This window comes from Odocoileus virginianus, chromosome 13 (genome assembly GCF_023699985.2).
Source record: "Odocoileus virginianus isolate 20LAN1187 ecotype Illinois chromosome 13, Ovbor_1.2, whole genome shotgun sequence".
NCBI lineage: Eukaryota > Metazoa > Chordata > Mammalia > Artiodactyla > Cervidae > Odocoileus > Odocoileus virginianus.
In genome coordinates this window covers 46,936,580-46,958,139 of record NC_069686.1, presented here as the reverse complement: position 1 = coordinate 46,958,139, position 21,560 = coordinate 46,936,580, and the positions used below count along the sequence as shown (strand labels likewise).

Here is a 21,560-nt window from a genome sequence, read left to right as displayed (position 1 = left end):
CAGGACCAATGTTTTTGCAAAGTCAATGTCTGTTTTATAGATAAAGAAAGATAAAGGTAATCAAGACTGAGTCAGTCTTTCATTCTAATAGAAGATTATATGTGGGTGATGGAGAGTGGAGTGATCCAATGAAAGTTTTGGCTTTATCCTCTACTAACAATAGACCTACGTGTTAGTCATTCAGTCATGTCAGACTCTGTGCAACCCCACAGACTGTAGCCGGCTAGGCTCCTCTGGCCATGGGATTCTCCTGGTAAGAATACTGGAGTGGGTAGCCATTCCCTTCTCCAGTGGATCTTCCCAACTCATGGATCGAACCTGGGGTTCCTACATTGCAGGGAGATTATTTACCATCTGAGGCACCAGAGAAGTTGTGTTATAACACTGGGTTTGCAGGAGGAGGATTTAAATAAATCACTCTGATATGGGTGGATTTCTACTCACAGTTAATCTGACCTGAATTTAAAAGCTAATAATATAGCTTCTTTTAAAATCAGCTTATTGCCACCTACTACGAATAAAAATAGTGTTTCAGGTATGTCAAATGAATGTACATTCATTACTAATGTACATTAATGTACCTTAATTTATGGAGTTTAAATCTATGGTAGATACCATACTTGACTTTTTGGTTGTATGGGAATGGGCTAGGGCTCTCTCAAAATAAGTACTTTATCTGTTATTCTTGTCAGGTTACCTCAAAACATAAAATCCACAATAAATTGACATGCCCTCAAACAAAAAAGATAACCTAAAACCATAACTCTAAACAAATGTTTTAGCTTATTTTTCTCTAAAGGAATAACCATGATAATCAATGTGTCTGTCATATACCAGCAAACAACACTGCTCTATTTTGGATGTTCTCTGAAATATAGTTATTAGCAGTCAGAAGATATGCTTACACTATTGAATTGATCTCTTGCCCTAGTAGAGAAACAGATTTCTGATATTGTTAAAAATGAAACAATTTAATATGTATATTTTTGAGTTGATTTTCTAATATAAAAATAATGTGATGGTTTCCAATATGATCTTGTGATAAAAAAAACTCATGTTCATAATATATTAAATACTATAAAATATTAAAAGTTCTAGAAATTTTAGGTACTATTAATTTCCATTCTTATATAACTATAGAAAATATATTAATGAAAAACATAATATCATGCAATTAAAATGAAGTATATCCAGCTATAAGAATAAATGAGTAAGGATATTTTTATTTATATACAGGGAGAATATTGGGAGGAATCATTGACTAATTAACTCACAAATATCCTGATTGACAAATTTAAAAAAAAAACAGGAAATAAAACAGGGGGAGGCATGAGTCATGAGCCTTCAAATATTCAATTACATTTACTTACAATCAAGCCACTGTTTGCTTGCCTTTTTTCTCTGCCATGGATCCTTTTATAGAAAATTCCGCCTGGATTAAACTGAGTACTCCAAATAATCATATCTCTCTGATAATATACATCCATCCCTGTTATTCTTGAATTATGTTCAATATGAGAAATTTGTTGATGATCGCCACTGTAGTTGAATGGATATATAAAACCCAGGATATCAGTGTCATTAGCAATGTAGAGAACTTGATCTTCAGAGCCTGGAGATTATTATAATAAAATACAAAAATAAAGTAAATTTCAACTAATGTAAAAGCAACAAATGTACTTTTAAATCATCTTGAATTGTTATTCTTAACACAGTTTCTTGCTCCATAAAATTAAGCCAGTTTTATACCATCATTTAGTCTTCATGACTTATGTATAAAATGTGCTTAAGCAACATTTCTAAGAGTTATTAATATAGGTTTTCTTTGGTCAAAGCTTACCTAGTGGCTAGAAATTTTTAGTAGTTACCCTCTTTATGAAGAGGGATTTGTGTTCTGTAGGTCACAATATGCTTCAGTGCTTTGCATCTGAACATTCAGAGACCACGTTTTGTACTCAGCATCATACATTTCTGTGTTTAGTTTATGTACCTGAGTGACCATTACCTTTGGCTAACAAATAAAAAATTATGAGATGAAGAGTCTTCTTCTAATATTCATATATCTCAACTGTTCTCTTATCTTATCATACAAAGATAACAGTATTTATTGCCATAATCTCAATATTTTCTAGGATCTTGCTAAGCTAAAGGTAATCATGTAGCCTGAAGTTTTGACACCTACAATGTAATATTGATGTCATTTGCATACATAGATAAGAAAATCCTAAGGTGAATCCTGAAAATATTAATTAAAATATTAATGAAACCATATAAAAACCTGAATTTCAAATTAAAAAAAAAAAAACCCAAAACCAGTAACTAATACACAAGTTGTAGTTCTACTCTATAGACTCAACAGCTCTCCCTTAGTGGATGTTTATCATGTGATAGGATTTGCATCAAGCCTTTGACAATTTATCACCTCTTACAACAACATGGAAAGTAAGGATTTGGCCTCCCATTTTATAGATGAAGAACTGAGGCTCTGAGAGTAATAACTTCCCTGAGTACACACAATCAGAGGGGATCAATGCTGGATTCAAACACAAGTCTAACTCCATAGCCATCCTTGCTTGATTCACTATATCATGTTGCTTTCCTCTTCTAGTAACTGTCTTATTAACATTGCTAATCATTCCCTGTAGTTAACAATATTTAAATTATAATATTATTTAGTAAAAACATAAGTGCATTAAAATTCACATTGAAGAAAGCCATACCTGTCATTTAATTTTTAAAAAGTGATATTCTTAAGTAGAGGAGGTCTGGATTTTAAAACATACTTTTATTTTAAAACCTTTAAGTTCTTATTCAAAATTCCATTCTCTTTATAATGCTAACCTTTAATTTAACCTGTTATTTTTATCCCAGTGGTGCAATATTTCCTTGGGTATACTGAGAGCAGGATATACAGGAAGACATTTCATATTCTATCACACTGGCTTTTGAAGTTCTACCCCCTTCTGACAAATTGTTTCAAACACAAATGTGATTTTAATAGTAGCCTAGTATTTGACAGTCATCTAAACCTTCCCAGATTAATTAAGAATGATAATAAACTGGAGAAATATACCAGTCTTAAGAAGAAATTTATTTTATATTTTCAGGCATTAAGCCATTGTTAAAATGCAATATGAAACATTTTTCCCCATAAGATGTGTATACAAAAATTATAATAATATTTAAAATCATGGTTATTTATCTTTACCTTTTGCTATGCAGGTGTTATTTCTTTCTTGAAAATTCTGGTGACACACACATTTATATGATCCTTCTATATTTATACATTGGTGGGAACATGTGCCAAATACCAAACATTCATTAAGGTCTAGAAAAGAAGAGCTCAAAATAGCATCATCATATCCCCTGTTAGTACTTTCATTCTTTCCTCATTTCAACAAAGAAAAATTTATTTAGTGTGCTTCAACTTCTTATTCCTATGTCTTTCATTGTCTTTTCAAACTCTTACATTGCTCTGTGATATTTTCTGGCCGTAACCACTTTTTTTCTCAATATTTTCACTATAATGACTCATCAATTGTGCATTGCTTGTTAATCCACTTAACATTTTGAAATATCCATTTCAAACTTCCCTAGTATTTTCATTGACTCAAATAGACTTATGTTGGTGTTTCTGATTACCTACCTCCATACATTTGTACATGTCATATGCTATTCTTTTGTCCTATAATACCCATGCTCATTTTATATATTGAATTTCTACTTATCTCTCAAGATTCACCGGAAGTGAAGGCTTCCTTCATTTCCATCAATAAAAGGTAATGATTATCCATCACATAGATTCTCCACTCTTTGCTACCTTGGGATTTCTTTCTTATGCCATTCTCACACTATATTTCATATATGTGATAACATATTCATATCCCCTACTTGACTGAAGTCATAAATTAGTATTTATTCATTGTTTTATTGCCAGCATTTTAGACAATTCATGACAAAGAATGAAGACATAGATAATACACTTCTGGCTTCATAATAGAAAGTGACAATGTAATAAGAAGGGCCAACCGAATAAAAAAGCAAATAAACAATAAAATCCTGAATACTTGTATAAAAATGAATAAAATATATGATTTTCTATAAAATCCTAAGTAATAAATAAATCTTAGGCATAGTCAATGGCTTAATATATGCCCCAAAGTTTAAAATTTTAAGGTGATTCTGGTGAATCACCTAGTTTCTTTTGCTTCTGCTTTCAAACAGCTTAATTCCTCTGCCCCCTTAATCAATTATAGTTGCCCTAATAAATCTGTAAGATAAATCCTTCTCTTGAATCAGAGGAATTTAAGGATAAGCACAGCGGTAGTAATTATCTCTTGTTTAGCACTCAACAGAGTCTTAAAACCTCAACTGTAGAGATAAGGACTTTCCCAGTGACATTTGTAAATGACAGTGCCAAGGCTTAAACTCAGGCTTCCTGATTCTCAGGGCTCTACTACGACACTTTGCCCAAGGTGAACCTAAGCACTCTCAGGAGTGCAATTCTATATTTAATTGCAATACAGGGTAAAGAGCTAAAACTGCATTTCCTTGTTAACAAATGGTATACCAGGGATAAGTAAAATACATAGTATCAATTCTCAGTCATAAAAAAAGTATTACAGTAAGGAGTTGTGCATTGATAACATGGGGAAGAATGTTTGATCGCATGCTGTTAAAAGAATCTCCTTGAGGTATCACATTGCAAGGATTCCCCACTGCTCTGCGACTTCCAAACCAGTTTGAGTCACCCAAATAAATGTTTTCTAAACTTTTATTGTATTATTGCAATAAATCTTTTAACAGTTAAAAAAAAGTTTTACAACATTTGTTTTTTGGCATCTGTAACTTTGAACAGGGAGTAATTTGTTACTATGGTTTCTCTTTGAACGGAAATCAAAATAAACAAAAATCTGCATGATTGGATAAAACTTTTATTTCCCTCACATGGCCCTGTATTGGCCAGAGTCACCATTTTCTCCTCATCTCCCTAACCACCACAGTGTTTAGAACTTTTGAAGACAATGGATGAATCTCACACATGTCTAGGACCTAGAATAGTGCCTGATGTACAACCATTATTAATCTATTTCTATTTCTTGATTCTTGTTCTCTCAAATTTTTCTTCCCTTTAGATATTTTATTCAAAGCGCTTTGGCTTTAAAATCAAATAATGATTTCTTGTGCTCTTTTCAGCTACCTATAGTAAGGACACAAAAATTTAAATTCCTTGGATTACAAATCAAGATAATCTCTCTCCCCTTCTCCATACCACGTCAAACTGCTTTTGTCTACCATCAAAACTTCATTGATTACGTGAAGATACAAGTTTTATTAGAGTTCAGAAGGTACTCATTTACACAACAGAAATACTAGATTCACAGTGATTTAAAATGAATGTAACTTGCAGGTCATATTTGCCATGGCATATTACTAAAAATGAAGAAATTTTCAAGAATACATTTTCTAAACTTAGTATATACGGGAAACAGAGCCCACTATACAAAAATAAGCATTTGAAAATTAATGTTATATGAAAGTAAAATTTGAACAGGTTTAAGTGTGTGTTTTGACATAAAGTGTCTAGGAAAGAAGAAATAATCTAGTCTTGAGAAATTATTCACTTTTTTATTAAAATATATAAACTTAAGTTGCCAGTTTTCAACATTCCTTGTTAATAAGGAGATAAAATATCGTGAATAATCCAAGTACATATACAACTTAAAAGTACAAATGTGACATAAAAATATACATATAGGACATATATATGACATGATTACAAGTATTTCCTCTATGGATGAGTGCAATTAATTTTTAAAATTCCATTTTGATTGACACAATGTAAAATCACTTTTATTTACCGAAGAATAACACAAGGTGAGATTAGAGAAGAGAGCAGATAGGTGAAAACATTTTACAACTTGAATTTGTCCTGGATAAATCAGACTTAGACAATTTAGGTTTGGTTCTAATTATAGTACCAATTTTAGTGGAGAAACTGGCAGAAAGTGCATTTAGGTCTGTATTTCATGGCAGTAAAGTCCTAGTGTAAATTATATTTAGATAGAACTTACTATGAGATTCCTGCTCCCCTAGATGCTCAATTTTTAAATGATCACAAGTAAGTTGACAGAGATTTATTTAAATCCTGTCTTTGAATTTTAGGAGACACTCTTGATAATAATATAAAGCACTGTTTAGGACGTTGTGTTAGGATAAAAACCCACCATTCTCTAAAAGCAAATTACCTATTGCAGTATTGCAATGCCACAACTTAAGAGAAATGGGTCATCATAAACATATTCTTTCATGAGTTGCTGCTAATTCTTCAATAGCTTCTGAACAAGCAATTTCGTTATTTGCATTTCAAAACAGAATTGTAGCAATACAATTGAAATTCCTGCAGGTCTGAATCTGCTATAGAAAAGGCTTTGTAAGCCTCAGCAATGGTTAGTTTAGCAATACAAACAAACAGGCTCTTGACCCCAGGGACTTTCACTCTCATAAGTAAAATGATATCCCGTGGATATGTACCATTCGGATGAAAATCAGTCCTTTGTCATTTTACAATTTAGCAGCCCTGGGAGTCTTTCATAACCTAAAGATTTAAGAGCAAGCTGTTCAGGAAATGTACTATACCTTCACACTGTCTGTTTTTCATGTTTCTCTGAAATCCAGGCTTACAGCGGCAGAAAACAGATGTTTTTATTTGATTACAATATGCATCATCTCCACATGGATTCACATTATCTTCACAGGTATACTCACTGGGAGCTAGGATTTAAAAATATGATCAAAACTAATATAATTCTAATTCCTGAAGTGGGAGTTTACTATTTTTCTTAATTTAAAATTACATTTATTGAAACCCTTATTATTCCATAGATTATTCTTTTTGAATTTATAAGGTCATGATCTTCTCTCCATGTAAGCCTTCATTTCTTATAAAAGAATAGAAGCCGATAAAAACCAAAATCATTTACACTGAGTATAGTTTAGACCAAGCTACCAGCAGCTGATATTTTTGCTGTTATTAAGCTATACTACTTTCTAAAAGGAATTCACGTCAATGGTTCTAATGATAGGCTATCTTTACCATGATATCATTTGAATGTATGAGAATCACATTCTTCTCTAAGAATGAAAACATTTCCTAGAAACTACCTAGAGATGTAGGCATCTATTGTTAACTTAAACTTAGTATTCAGGAACTCAGTCAAGAGTACTACCATGTTACTCAAAGAAGAGGTTAAATCATCAGTTCTTAAACATATACAGGGAGCAGCATTTGAGTGTGTATTATGTTCCAATGGACATGGGTTGTAATACAATTGAGGACAGATTATGTGTTATTTGCAGCTTCTAGCAGGGTATTTTGGAGAAGGCAATGGCACCCCACTCCAGTACTCTTGCCTGGAAAATCCCATGGACAGAGGAGCCTGGTAGGCTGCAGTCCATGGGGTCGCTAAGAGTTGGACAGAACTGAGCGGCTTTACTTTCACGTTTCACTTTCGAGCATTGGAGAAGGAAATGGCTACCACTCCAGTGTTCTTGCCTGGAGAATCCCAGGGACGGGGGAGCCTGGTGGGCTGCCGTCTATGGGGTCGCACAGAGTCGGACACGACTGATGTGACTTAGCAGCAGCAGCAGCAGCAGGTATTTGCAACTTCATTGCTTTATCTCCAATTCAGGAAAATGTTTTAGAGTACAGATAAAGGAGACGGAATATTATAGGGGTAACATTGAATGATCTATATTCTACTTAACCAAATTCAATTACTGAGAAATATGAGAACCTTAATTATCAGAATTATAATTATTACTAAATTCCATTGATTCTTGGATATTTTGCAATTAATTAAGCTGTGCATGCGCACTTAGTCATGTCTGACTCTTTGCAGCCCCATGAACTGCAGCCCACCAGGCTCCTCTGTTCATGGGATCATCCAGGCAAGAATACTGGAGTGGGTTGCCATTTCCTTCTTCAGGGGATTTTCCTGATCCAGGGATTGAATCTGCAAGTCTTGCATCTCCTGCTTTAGCAGGCTTTACCAGCTGAGGGTTCTTTACCAGTTGAGACACCAGTGAAGCCCCATTAGTGAAGATACACCAGTGTAATTATACCATGATTGAGATATATATGGCCATATTCTGGTGGATACTGCTTCATCAACCAGTGGGGAATAACTTACATACAAATGAGAAAAAATAAAAGACTCACTCGTTTGTGACTTTTATAAGCAATCAGAATTTAGGGTCACAAGCTTAATTATTTTTCTCAATATGAAAAATCAGATATCAAACATGAAATGCAAAATTATTAATAATCAAGATCTCATGACTCAAGTATCATAACACTCTAACAATAAAATAACAATATCTTCTTTGAGAATGGCTCAGCAATGGAGTGAACTTTTAAAGTATTGAATATATTATTAAGACATGTATCATCATTCAACCTAATATAATCATAATATTCAAAAACTACTAAATTTATATTTTGTAAAATAAAATATTAAGGGATACAGATTTCTTTGCTGATATCAGAGTCTGTATTTGGATGCTGAGTTTCCAGCTTCAGCTTTAACAGCTGAAGGCAAAATCAGCCTTGCCTACCTCATACTTTCTGTTATTAATTTAAGTGATATTCTAAGGTTACTTTGGCAAAGGCTTTTTTTAAAAAAGTATTACTTAAGCATGTTTTGAAGAGTAATCTTTTCTCACAGCAATATTGAAGCAGAAATTCAACTTGCATGTTGCTGCACTTTAACAGGAAACAAACTCACTTATTCTGCAGCCTTGTTCATCTGAACCATCTCCACAGTCATCAAGTTGATCACACTGGAGGTCCATGGGGATACATTTTTTATTACTGCAAGCAAACTCATCTTTTTTACAAGGTCTTGCTTTATATGTAAGCTTACCTATAAAGTTATTAAAAAAAAAAAAATCAGTGCTTCACAGAATCAAAACAAATTTACTGTCTATAACAGTTTTAAGATTTTTACTAAACGCTATGAAAAACATGGATCCATAATCCTTTATTTGAAGCTCTTGGGACTAAATGAAAAATTTCTGAAATTTTTGAACCTTAGAAAAATAACACTATATTTCCCCTATAGTAAATAACTATATTTCCACATGAAAATGTTTGAATATTTACCAAAAGCGAGATTCTTTTTTAAAGTAATATTAACTACCTCAGGTCAGGTCAAGTCAGGTTCTGTCACCAAATGATTTCCTGAATATTTCAGTAAGGTATTTCATTTTTTGAATTTTAATTTCTGAATTGTGTAAAAGGGACTGTGTACACACATACACAATCTATATAAAAACCCCACTAAAGAAACTGTTTAACAGAATATTTTAAACCACTATGGCGTTTCTCTCATGCAGTACTTTCTGGAATAAAATACCTATAACCAATGGAGATTTACAGACTTGGAGAAATTCAGTTGCACAGTTCTATTATGCATATGAAATGTTAGTGGATTATCTTCACATACTGTCAGAAAATCAAGTGCCTGATAATCTACCATCAGACATGCCACATGAAAATATTTTTTTTTAATTTCTTGAGCCCTAATCACTGTATTATCTGTAGTTCACATGGAATCAATTATTTTGCATTAAACGGATTTACCACCGCAGGGATCTTCATCTGAGTTGTCCCCACAGTCATCGATCCCATTGCACATTTGCTCAGGCTGCAGGCATATTCTGTTATTTCTGCATCTGTGAGGTCTTGTGGGTGGGCAAACAAATTTGTCTGAAAAGAGGGAAAAAAAAGCAGCTCCTTTGGGTACACTGACTTACGAAGAACCATCTTTCTTTTGTCGTCTTTTTATTTTCTTCCTTTTCAAACCCATGATCTACCTTTTTGGAATGTCTCTTATTGTGGACATTGCTTACATGCAGCTATTAGAAAAATGTGTGATAATAGAAGTTATGATCCTAGTTATTTATATTAATTACAGAAGAGAGTGCACAGCTGAAATGCTGCATGAAGTAAGGAAAAGAGTCAAACGTCACGGTCTTATTTACAAATGCTTTATCTTAGCTGAGTTTCTCTAGTGTACCAAATTAATTTATGCCCATGTTTTATACAACATGGCAGGAACAGTTATCTGAAAGAGCAATTTCATACAGAATAGAGCTTGAGCAAGCATATGTTACAGATCCAAAACTGAAAATAGGTCATTCAGCCAAAAAAAAAAAAAAAAAATCTCAATAACACTAGAGCTGTGTTTCTCAATCTCTGTCTCCTTGAACAAACAGGTAGATATGTATTTAAGGCACATAAGGTGATCTTGTTTATTCATGTTTAGTGTGTGTGTCTGTGTGTGTGCGTGTGTGATTTAAAGAAGCAATGAAATCCAGGGAAGTTTACACTTGTCCTTTGCATCACTACAGAATCTGAAGACCTGTACCACTAAGTATGAAGCATCTTTAATGCCTTCTCTTCCTCACATGTAGGATAATCCAGGGCCCTGTTCCTGGCTGGTCTCCTCATATTCTCACTCTAGAATTCTCTGCTTAGACAGTCTCATTCATTCTCATAGATTTACTTGACACTATCCTCTGGAGACTCAATTTTCTATATAATTCTAGCACCTCACAATTAATTATAGTATGTTCCATGGGGAATTTAAAATTCAACAATTTCAAAACTCAATTCTTCATTATCTTCCCTTGACCTCTGTCTCCTCATACAAACTATCTTATTTCCATAGTTCAGTTAGTGGCACATCATAGGCACAAGTTTGGGATTATCCTACATGCCCTTCCCATTATGCTTCAACTCTTATTAGTCAACAAGTGCAGTTGGAATTGTCCCCAAATTTGCCCGCTCATCTCCATGCACACCAGTTACAGGTCCAGTAGCTCAGCTCTTCACTCTTTGTTACAGAGATGACTGTAGTAAAATCCTTAATGTCTGTTTCATTGCTCAACCTAAAATCCTCCCAAAGCTACCAGAACAATAATCTGATCATTTCTTTCATAGTTATTTGTCACTTCCAGAATAAAATGTATGGTATTTTATTTGGCATAAAAGACTGATTATCTTGTCTATGCCACTCCTACAGACTCATCCCTTGTCACTCTTAGGATTCTAGCAATACCACTTTATTAGCTCCTTAAATATGCCACATCCCTTTTTTGCCTGACTTTCTTGCTTTAATTAAAATTTGGTTCACATTCTAAGCAGAGTTCCTCCCCTTTAGGTTTTTTAGGAACTGACTGTTCTCAGTCACTTCAGTCGCATTCAACTCTGTGACCTATGGACTGGAGCCCACCAGGCTCCTCTGTCCATGGGATTCTCCAGGCAAGGATACTGGAGTGGGTAGACATGCACTGCTCCAGGGGACCATCCCAACCCAGGAATCGAACCCATATTTCTGGTGTCTCCTGCACTGTAGGCAGTTGGGAAGTGCATTAACACACTAAGACCCCTTAAATCTTGTTCCCATTAGCTCATGGTATTACAATGTGGAGAAGCCAACCTACAGATCTGTCTCCTGACTACCTTCATAAGGCATGTAACTGGTCTGTTATCAGCTGTACACAGCCCTCTGAATGCATGGTTTCTCCAGCCCTGCAGAGCCCCTTAAACTGCTGCTGTAAAATTGCTCAAATCTCACATTATCTCATAGTTTTCTACTATAGCTTCCAGAACTCTGCTACTATATATTTCTATTCATTAAAAAAAAATTAACTAAAACAAAAACCGTTATTTTGAGGGCCATGTATTTGGTTATGTTTTTTTCTTGCATTATTTTCTCATCAATCTTATAAAAATCACCCACTCCCAGTTCACTGAAGTTTGTAGCACCTTTCCTCACAGTTCTTTTTCTCTATCCAAATTATTCCAGCCTCCTACGTGACATCAAAATCCATATGAGAAAACCAGCCAATAAATGCACCTCTTAGCTTCCTGAATTTTTCATACCACATATTCTTTTACTATAATCCAGCTAGGCCACCCATTCTTCTACAATGCTATGCACACAGGTGGACTTTAACAAATTTATCTTCTTAATTCAGCCAATGACAGTTCCTGTTGCAGATAAGAAACACTTACTGATATAGCTGAAGGTGTTATTTCCAATTGCTTCATTTACAAAGCCACTGATTTTAATGATCCAAATTCAGACCACAATCTTCAATTATCCAATTTCTTAATTCAATCAGTCTCATTAAGGACACTTTTTCAGTCTTACCTGAAACATTAGTCCCTTGATACGTCTAACTCTTATCTATTCACCAATGCCTTTTTTCTTTTTATTTCCCTTTCTGCTGACATTAGATTCTAAATTCTATTTGTTTTTATGATTTTAATAGCTTTACTGAGGGGTAATTTACATTCCATAACATGTAGTAGTCATTTAAATGTACCACATTCTATTTCTTAATTTACTTATTTGATATTGATAACCTATTATGTTTTGGACATTTTTCTAAGTATTAATATTTAGTCTAAATGATCTGCATTTTCTGGCACTTTTGCTTTTATCCTTCTTAATTATCTAACAGAATCCCCAAACTTAGGTAAATGAAGCCATCTGCTATCCCAATGTGTGCATTTGGGAAGCCTAGGAATGCTGTAGATAATCATACTGCAGTGCTGGCTGCTATCACAAATATGAATATTTATCAATGTCAGATAGGTCCTGAACACTACTTGGAAATCACTCATTTATATCTATATTTATATTTTTTTATACACAATGTCATTCTTACCCTTTGAATCAATAATGATTCAAATCTATGTTCCTTTCAAGTCTCCCTACCACATCAACATTTCACATTCTATATATGAACATATTTCCTTACTATACACAAACAAGTGTAAATAAAAAGATAAAAATTATTATATCATTAAATGTCTGTCCATCAGCTGCATATACATATACTCTATCAACTCATTTCGAGGGGTCACTTTTGTTGTTGTTGTTCAATTGTTAAATCGTGTCCAATTTTTTGCTACCCCATGGGCTGAAGTGCCCCGGGCTTCCCTGTCCTTCACTATGTCCTGAAGTTTGCTCAGATTCATATTCACTGGGTTGGTGATGCTATCTAACCATCACATCCTCTGTTGTCCCCTTCTCCCTTTTGCATTCAATCTTTCCCAGCATCAGGGTCTTTTCCAATGATTCAGCTCTTCAAGAGGTCGCTACCCTTATTAAAGCTGACTGTTTTAACTTGCACTGAAACTCAATTTTCCCTGCCTCTTCAGGAACCATTTCATCTTTCTTGTAACATTTTATTACCTTGGTATTTTTCTTGCCATACTTCATTTTTTTCTAATCATCTTATTACACACCTGAGTCTCTTCCGTCTACTCATATTTATTTAGATGTTTGGTGGCCCTTGATATTCTATCTTAATCGCTTTCTTTTATGTTTTGTTCCCTCTCTGCCTGAATCTTACAAATTCCATAGAATTTACTACTACATTTTCTGCTGACCCTCAAATTTATATTTCTAGACCAGCTCTTTAAGCTCTAGAACCAAACATCTAGCATCTCCTTGTGATCTGTACTTAATGTCTCCTCAAATACATCCAAGCCAGACTTCTAAGCTTTACTTGCAATCTATTTCTTTTTCTGTGTTCCCCAGCTATTCAAATGTATAAGCAAAAACAGCCTATAAATTATACTTGCCAACTTCCTCTCTCTTTATTTTCCTATGTCTGATCCATTATTTAATCCAATTCATTTTGCTTTTTAAGTCACAATCAAATTGTGTATACTTTGCCATCATGTGCTATCATTATCTTAATCCAAGCTACCAGCATAGCTTGCCTTGAGTTCTGCAATTGTCTTAACTATTCTTGCCTCTTTCTATCCAAATCTGTGAAATAGAAATATGACTCTGATCCTCTACTTAAAACTCTATAATATTTTCAGTTGGTTTCAAGAAAAATCTAAAAATCCCTCCCCAGACTCACAAGGTTTCAGGTATCTCTCCTGTTAGTTCAGTTTTGTCCATTATCTAGCATGCTCTGTGTTCTCCAAGCACACATATCATTCAACTCCTCTAGTAAACTGTGGTTTGCTCTATCTCACGGCCTTTCTATGTCTTGTTTCCTTTGCCTAAAATATTGTGTCATCCACTCCCACTCCATCCCTTTCACCTACTTGGCAGCTATAAATCTCTCAGACTCAAACTCAAATGTTACTTCTCATAAAGTGAGACTGAATAAAACCCTATATAAAATAAAACTGCAAAATTCTATATTTGTATAATTTACTATACTTCTTTCAGCACATATATCATAGTTTGTAACTATGTGTTTTGTGATCATTAATATTCCTCTTCCACTAGATTCTCAGCTCTGTGAAGTTAGGGTCCATATCTGTTTCTCTCATCATTATATCACCAAAAACAATCATTATCTCTAATTTAACAGCTATTAAATGAATGAATGATACTTTCCCCCACACTATTCTCTATACCTATGGTGTATTTTAGTCTACCTCTTTTAATTTTCTTTCAGGCAGAGTTCATTTTATCCCTCTACACCTTGTCTTTATTTAATTCTACTATTGCTAGAAATATAATACCTGGAAATTATTATTTTTCAACCAGAATATGATCTCCTTGTCAAAGAAACCATGTCCTATGTTTTTGGCACAGTCTCCATCACATCAAAACTTGACTCAATGTTGATACTTGTGACTGAGGGGAATGCAAAAACATTCACAGAATTAAGCTGGATGTATTTTACAAATTTTCCAACAACTGTGCAATATGTCCTTTAGAATCACTTCCTGGCCCTGGAAATGGATCTGTGGGGTGTGATCTGGAGCCCTACATGGTTAATTAGTTTCCAAACAAATCCTATACACTCACTAGTTTTTGTACTGAAATGGAATACAGAATAGAGGAAAAAAACATATTTTATTAAAAATAATAGTTTCTGGCTTGTGTTGGTAAACTCTGAAATATTTTTGAATTTGAAAAAATTTCAAGTAAAACACTTGAAATATTTTTTTCAAGTATTATGATTCAGAAATAATACTATTGCTGGTGATTCTCTAGAATTCACTCTGTAATGCTATGTAGAAGAACTGAAATTGAAATTTAGTTATGTTACTTATCAGGGGTACCTATAGAGAACAATTCTCCAAACACTGCCTTTTTCAAGTTTTAAAACATGCTTAAAATAAAGCCGCCTCCTTGCTTTGGAGCTTTTTATTCAAATGAGTCAATATCATCTATAAAAAATTAGTATAACTTGATTTACCAAATAGAACACAGAATATAAGTACATATATGTACATGTAAGTACATATATTTATGCTATGTTTTCTTTAATTCACCTGATGTGAATATTTATATTTATATCCAAAGCAGTAGCATTTTTCTTTAAACTAAAAGTTAAATTTCCTTTTTATGTTGATTAGAAACAAAGAATGACATTAAGAATGACAATATTTACCAAATAAAGGAAACTGTTTAATTTGGTGATCTAAAGATGTGCATTTAGAGTTGTTGGTTGCACAATATACTTGTGACAAATGTCAGTCAGAAGTAACTTGAATTTGAATTAGAAATAAAATTTAAGATTTTTCAGACTAAAATGTTAAATGACTCCTAAATGTAGTTATCTGCCTAACTCTTGTAAGACAGATAGATGATCGGTAGTTAAATAGATAGGTGTGAAAGTGTTAGTTGCTCAGTCATGTCTGAGTCTTTGTGACCCTAAGAACTGTAGCCTGCCAGACTCCTGCATCCATGGAATTCCCTAGAGAGGAATATTGGAATGGGTAGCCATTTGCTTCTTCAAGGGATCTTCCTGACCCAGGGATCGAACCCTGGTCTCCCATATTGCAGGCAGATTCTTTACCATCTGAGCCACCGGGGAAGCCCCCAGATGGATAGATAGATAGATAGATAGATAGGAAGATAGATGTGTGTCTGTGTGTGTGTGTGTACGCGCGTGCGTGCTGTCTCTTCAGTCATGTCTGATTCTTTGTAACCCTATGGACTGTAGTTTGCCATGCTCCTCTGTCCATGGGGTTCTCCAGGCAAGAATACTGGATTGGCATGGCTGATTCATGTCAATGTATGACAAAGACTACTACAATATTGTAAAGTAGTTAGCCTCCAACTAATTAAAAAAAAAAAAAAAAGAATACTGGATTGGGTTGCCATAGAGAGAGATACAGATAAATTGATAGATAATATCTGTATATCTCTATGCATATTTATCTCCCTTCTCTGAATAACCAGTCTCAGTAGTGGGTGATTTGTGAAAGTGTGTGATTTTATTATGCACATTTTTTTCCATACTTATTTGTCAAAAAAATTGTGTTAACCTAAAACATCAATTGGGTATAAAGCTTAAGTCTTTATATGAACCTTACTCAATTCAAAAGGTGAACTACTCTAAATCCTCCTAGACAGACCGTAATCTATCTTTTGAGTAATGTTGACATGTGCAAGTTCAGATTTAAGAGGGCTCTCAAAGTCGTAAACTCTGAGCAGGGTTATTATGACTTGAGCAAAAGCTGTATCTGTGGTTACATGTTATCCACCTAACCCCGGGATGGCAGAATTTGTGGTTCACCTCACCACATCATTGAATCAGGGGAGGAGAGTAGAATCTAGAGCCGTGGGAAATGCCATACCACACATGTCAGGAGCTTCATCAGAGTTGTCTCCACAGTCGTCTTCTCCATCACACACCCAGAAATGCAGTTTGCAAAGTGAATTGTTGCAAAGGAACTCATCTGCTCTACATATATTTCCTCCTTCATTTTAAAACAAAAGACAGATATACAACATAATTAATTCCAATCAGAAAAACACATATTTCTCTAATTCTTAGCACAGTAAAAGTGTCTCATTTCCTTATTTTTTTCCTGAAAAATATTATACGTCCAAGCTTTTTTTAAAACAGTATTCACTGTCAACTTTTCAAAGCAATCTGATATCACCCTCACATGTATCATATTTTCTTTACAGAATATTGAGAATAAGCTGATAGAATGAAGTTTTCTTTAAAAAAAAATTACTTGTTTTTTATTTGGCTGTGCTGGACCTTAGTTGCAGCATGTGGAATCTAGTTCCTTGACCAGGGATTGAACCTGGGGCCCCTGCAATGGGAGCATTGAGTCTTAGTCACTGGACCACCAGAGAAGTTGCTAGAATAAAGTTTTCTTAAATATATATTTCCTTCTATTTCACATCATTTCTACATTATTGAGTGTAAAGAAACTTAGGTTTCTAGTGCTAATTTTCATTACCAAAAATTATGCTCTTCTGGGAAGAAAAGTTACTTTAAAAGCGATTTAATAATTCATTTGCATCTGAAAACTGACAGACTGAATCATTTAAGACAGAAAAACCAGTAAAACATTTTTATAGTCAGAGAGAAACAACAAATTTCATAATGATTAGAAGTTGGCGGGTTCGATCCCTGGGTCAGGAAGCTCTTCTGGAGGAGGGCAGGGGGATCCACTTCAGTATTCTTGCCTGAGAATCCCAGAGACAGAGGAGCCTGGTGGGCTACAGTCCATAGGGGCACAAGGAGTCAGGCATGACCGAAGCAATTTCTAATGCATGCATGCAGAAGTTGGTGATGTGATGAAATACTGTGCTGTGTGCTTAGTCACTCAGTTGTGTCTGACTCTGCGACCTAGGGACTGTGGCCCACCACGCTCCTCTGTTCATGAGGATTCTCCAGGCAAGGATACTGGAGTGGGTTGCCAGGACCTCCTCTAGGGGATCTTCCCAACCCAAGGACTGACCCCAGGTCTCCTGCATTGCAGGCGGGTTATTTAACATCTGAGCCACCAGGGAAATAGTTATTCTTATAAACATTGTACTGTAGAATACTCTTACAAGCATTTTAAATTTATTTTTAAAGAATATATCTTTACTTTCAATTTAATTTTTAATTTTTTGGCTGTACCACATGGCATGTGGGATCTTATTTCCTTGACCAGACCAGAGATTTAACCCATACCCTCTGCGTTGGAAGCTCAGAGTCTTAGTTACTGGGCCTCCAGGGAACTCCTTTGTGACCATTTTTTAAAAGCTTTCATTCTTTCTCTTTTTAAAATTTAATAGAAAGTAGCAAGAATATATGGACATTCTAACTTTAAGTTAAATACACCTACCACAAGTAAAGGACACAGAGTACAAATAAACTTTAGTTATATATGTCTAGATATACAGCAATATATATCAGAAACAGCAATGGTTAGGGAGTTAAGAACTTGCTTTGTTTTGCTTTGGAAAAGTGTATTAATTTCTATGGAGCTTAATATCTTCATATGTTACAAAAGAGGTATGATTAAGATTTATAAGATCATATTTTCAAAGAGTACCTGGGGAAACAACACAAAGAAATTTGATGGGAATGTAAAATGAAGATAAATGATTGCCTTCAGAGACTTATACTACCACCTTAAATTTCACATATAACATAAGAAATACTGTTTCCATATTGGCAAGATTTGATGGTTGAAGATGTTGACATGTTTAAAATGGATATGTTTATTAAAACATAGAGCTGCAGACTGATACTGCTCATCCTTGCAAGCCTAGAAAATTCCAAGAAAGAAATATTATTCATCTTGTGGATGTACTTTCGAGAGAATAATAACCCTAAGCTTGTTAGGGTCAATAAGTTCTTATTCTTTTGAGCTTTGACTTGCACACAAATCTCTAGTAATTCACTTTCAGTAGCAAAGATTTACTTTAGGAAATGAGGACAGAATCAGATTTGGGTTTTAGAGTGACAACCTTAGCTCAGTGTGGAAAGCTTAAACATGAAAACAGGGAAAGTAAAGCTAAGACAAGAAAAAAGACCAGTTTGAAGAATATTTGCAGTCAATCAGAAAAGAACTGATGGTAACTTGATTTAGAGTAATTGTTGATATATTGGAGAACTCTTCAGGAGGTAGAATCCTCAGGACCTGATGACAAACTTGATGAGGGGTAAAGGGAGATGAGTAGTCAAACACAGGACTCAATTTTTGGTTTATTTGGACCATTTGGTGAATGCTGGCGTTCAATAAATAACAGAGCATAGCATTTGGATCAGTATTGGTGGAAATAATGACATAATCCATTTAAGTTACTGGTAAGACAACCATGTGGTGATATTTAACAGGCTAGTGGATAAATGTGTCTAAAATACAGGAAAGGTTTCTGAACTGTAAATGCATAGTTGAGAATGATCAGAATATAGATGTTACCTGAAATTTAGAAGATAACCCAGAGGAAATTAGCATTGAAAGATTGAATGAATAAAGCAAAACCTACAAAAGAGACTGAGAAGTAGCCATAGTGGTTGGAGAAATATCTGAAAATTGTTCAAACAAGAAGGTAATAGGTAGCACATATAAACAATGCTAAGACAGTAGATTTAGTGAAATGGTGGTGGGTTTAGAGAAATGTTTGCAGTTGGTTATCATATACACAGAAGTAGTAGTTCCGAAGTTTGGCCTTAAAGGGAAGGAAGAAAAGAGGAAGTTGGATAAGTCAGAGAGCTTGATTGCTTGCATGGAATAAAACAGATATCTGAACGTGTATATAAATGCTTCTGAGAAAAATTCAGCAAATAAAGTAAGGTAGAGGATACAGCAGAAAGAAAAGGTAATTCATATGAGTTCTCTGAGAATCACGAAAGTGTGAAGGATTTGAGATCTTAAACAAATAAAAGGATTATCCTTAGACTGGAGATGAGACAAACCTATTTTAAGAGAAAAGAAAGGCTAGGCATATAAATAGGTAGCTTAATTAATTTTGTGTCCAGATGTTAAAATAAGCTCATGATTTTTACTGCTGCTGTGAAGTAGAATGTGAGAAAGAAAATCAACTTTTTAAAAACCTGGTAGGGTTAATGGTAGAGAGAGATGATTAAAAATATATAGGTAGATTGCTTAGAATCTTGAGTGATAGTTCAAGCTGAGACCAAGAATTTATAATGCTTTCAATCATAACCGTTCTAAGTTTTCCTACAAAATGCTTGACAGAACTGGTACAGCTCACAGTGACATCCTTGAGCACTAACAAACTCTAAGATACAGATAAATTCAAGTCCTTAGTGAGTCCAGCATGACGAATGTCACCATGTGAGACTTCTGATAGTCCAATATCTGGCATTGGGATGCCTCTTTCTTTCAAACACTTGCAATGTTCAACTATACCTGCTCAGTCATTCAGAAATGTCTGACTTTTTGAGACCCTATGGACTGTAGCTTTCCAGGTTCCTCTGTTTATGGGATTTTCCTGATAAGACCACTGAAGTGGGTTGCCATTTCCTACTCCAAATGTTCAGCTCTAAAATGCCCTAAACCTTAAAATAATCTCAATCATCAAAATCAACACAAGAAAACATATTACCATTTAATAAGTATCTAAAAACAGACAAAAAAAAGATAGTAAGAACAGTCTTTAGTATTAAAGATATGAATAGGGGTATGAGGTAAGTGTTGGCTTAATTCAGTATCAAAATCCACAGTATATGAAATAAAGTTGCATTCTTTCAGAATAAAGATTCTAATGACTAAATTGTATCACATTTTACATTCTAAAATGAATGAAATTCAAACAGAATTTGTGAACATCCTTTGATTATTCAAAAAAATTAAAAAAAGAGAGATTGGTAGCACACCAGTTTTGTTAAAAGGAAAAATATGAGTTCCCAAAGGTATTGAATTAGATAACATTATAGTTGTCCCCATAAGAGTGTCAGACATGCCACTATTTTTATTAAGAAGAAGAGAAATACATATGAAATCATAATTATAACGCAAAGGTTTTATGTTAATTTGCTAAAGGCTTCCCATTGTACTAGGAAAAATTTGCATTTCAAAAAAATGCATCAAGGGGTTCCAAGATATCCTAACTTAAAAAGCGTATTGTGAAATGGCAGGAAGCACACATAAACAATTTAAAACAGGGATAATTTAAAGAGATTAACTGTATTAAAAGTCCAGTTTCCTAGTCATGTTCTTGATCAGCTCAATGGGAGGTTATTAGAAAAATAGAAACAAGCATTGTAATTAACAATCTATGTCTAAATATAATTGAGCTCTTGGCATTTTCATAGAAATCTGAACAAATATATCATCACAGAAAATAAGAATGAAGAGTTTGCATCTTAATTTGGGTTGAGATAAGCTTAAAAGTATGATAAAATTTGATAACTTCTATGATTAGAAGCTAATAATTGCTAAAAAGACTATCCTTTCCATCAAAATTGGTATAAAGAGTAAAGTTTGAACGCTCAGGCCAAAACAAACACCAAATTTCCTTGAGGCAACATGATCTACCTTTAAAAATGTGAATGCTGCTTTTAATTCCATAGTATTTGGGGTTTCTTTCCTTTTAAAGTAAATCAGTAGAATTGATTCACAAGGAAAATGCTCCATGTTTACACTGTAACTCTCTTACCTTCAACCCTCCAACACTTAGCCCCTGTTAGCTCATGTGTCCATATTTGAGATGAATGGAAGTAACATGTAACAGAAGAGATGTATATTCTGGCATTTTATTTCTTCAATGTCTTGAAGTGCTTTTATCCAATACTTAAACCAC

General features: G+C 34.3%; 1 protein-coding gene across 1 annotated transcript in view; it reads right to left on the bottom strand.

The window, feature by feature from the left end:
* The window catches only part of LRP1B (LDL receptor related protein 1B), a 2,064,747-nt gene that overhangs the window by 155,114 nt on the left and 1,888,073 nt on the right, over window positions 1-21,560 (bottom strand). Inside the window, 6 exon segments of the mRNA XM_070476260.1 lie at window positions 1,371-1,612; window positions 3,209-3,328; window positions 6,640-6,774; window positions 8,787-8,924; window positions 9,644-9,769; window positions 16,637-16,759. Coding sequence (XP_070332361.1) covers window positions 1,371-1,612; window positions 3,209-3,328; window positions 6,640-6,774; window positions 8,787-8,924; window positions 9,644-9,769; window positions 16,637-16,759 — 884 coding nt within the window.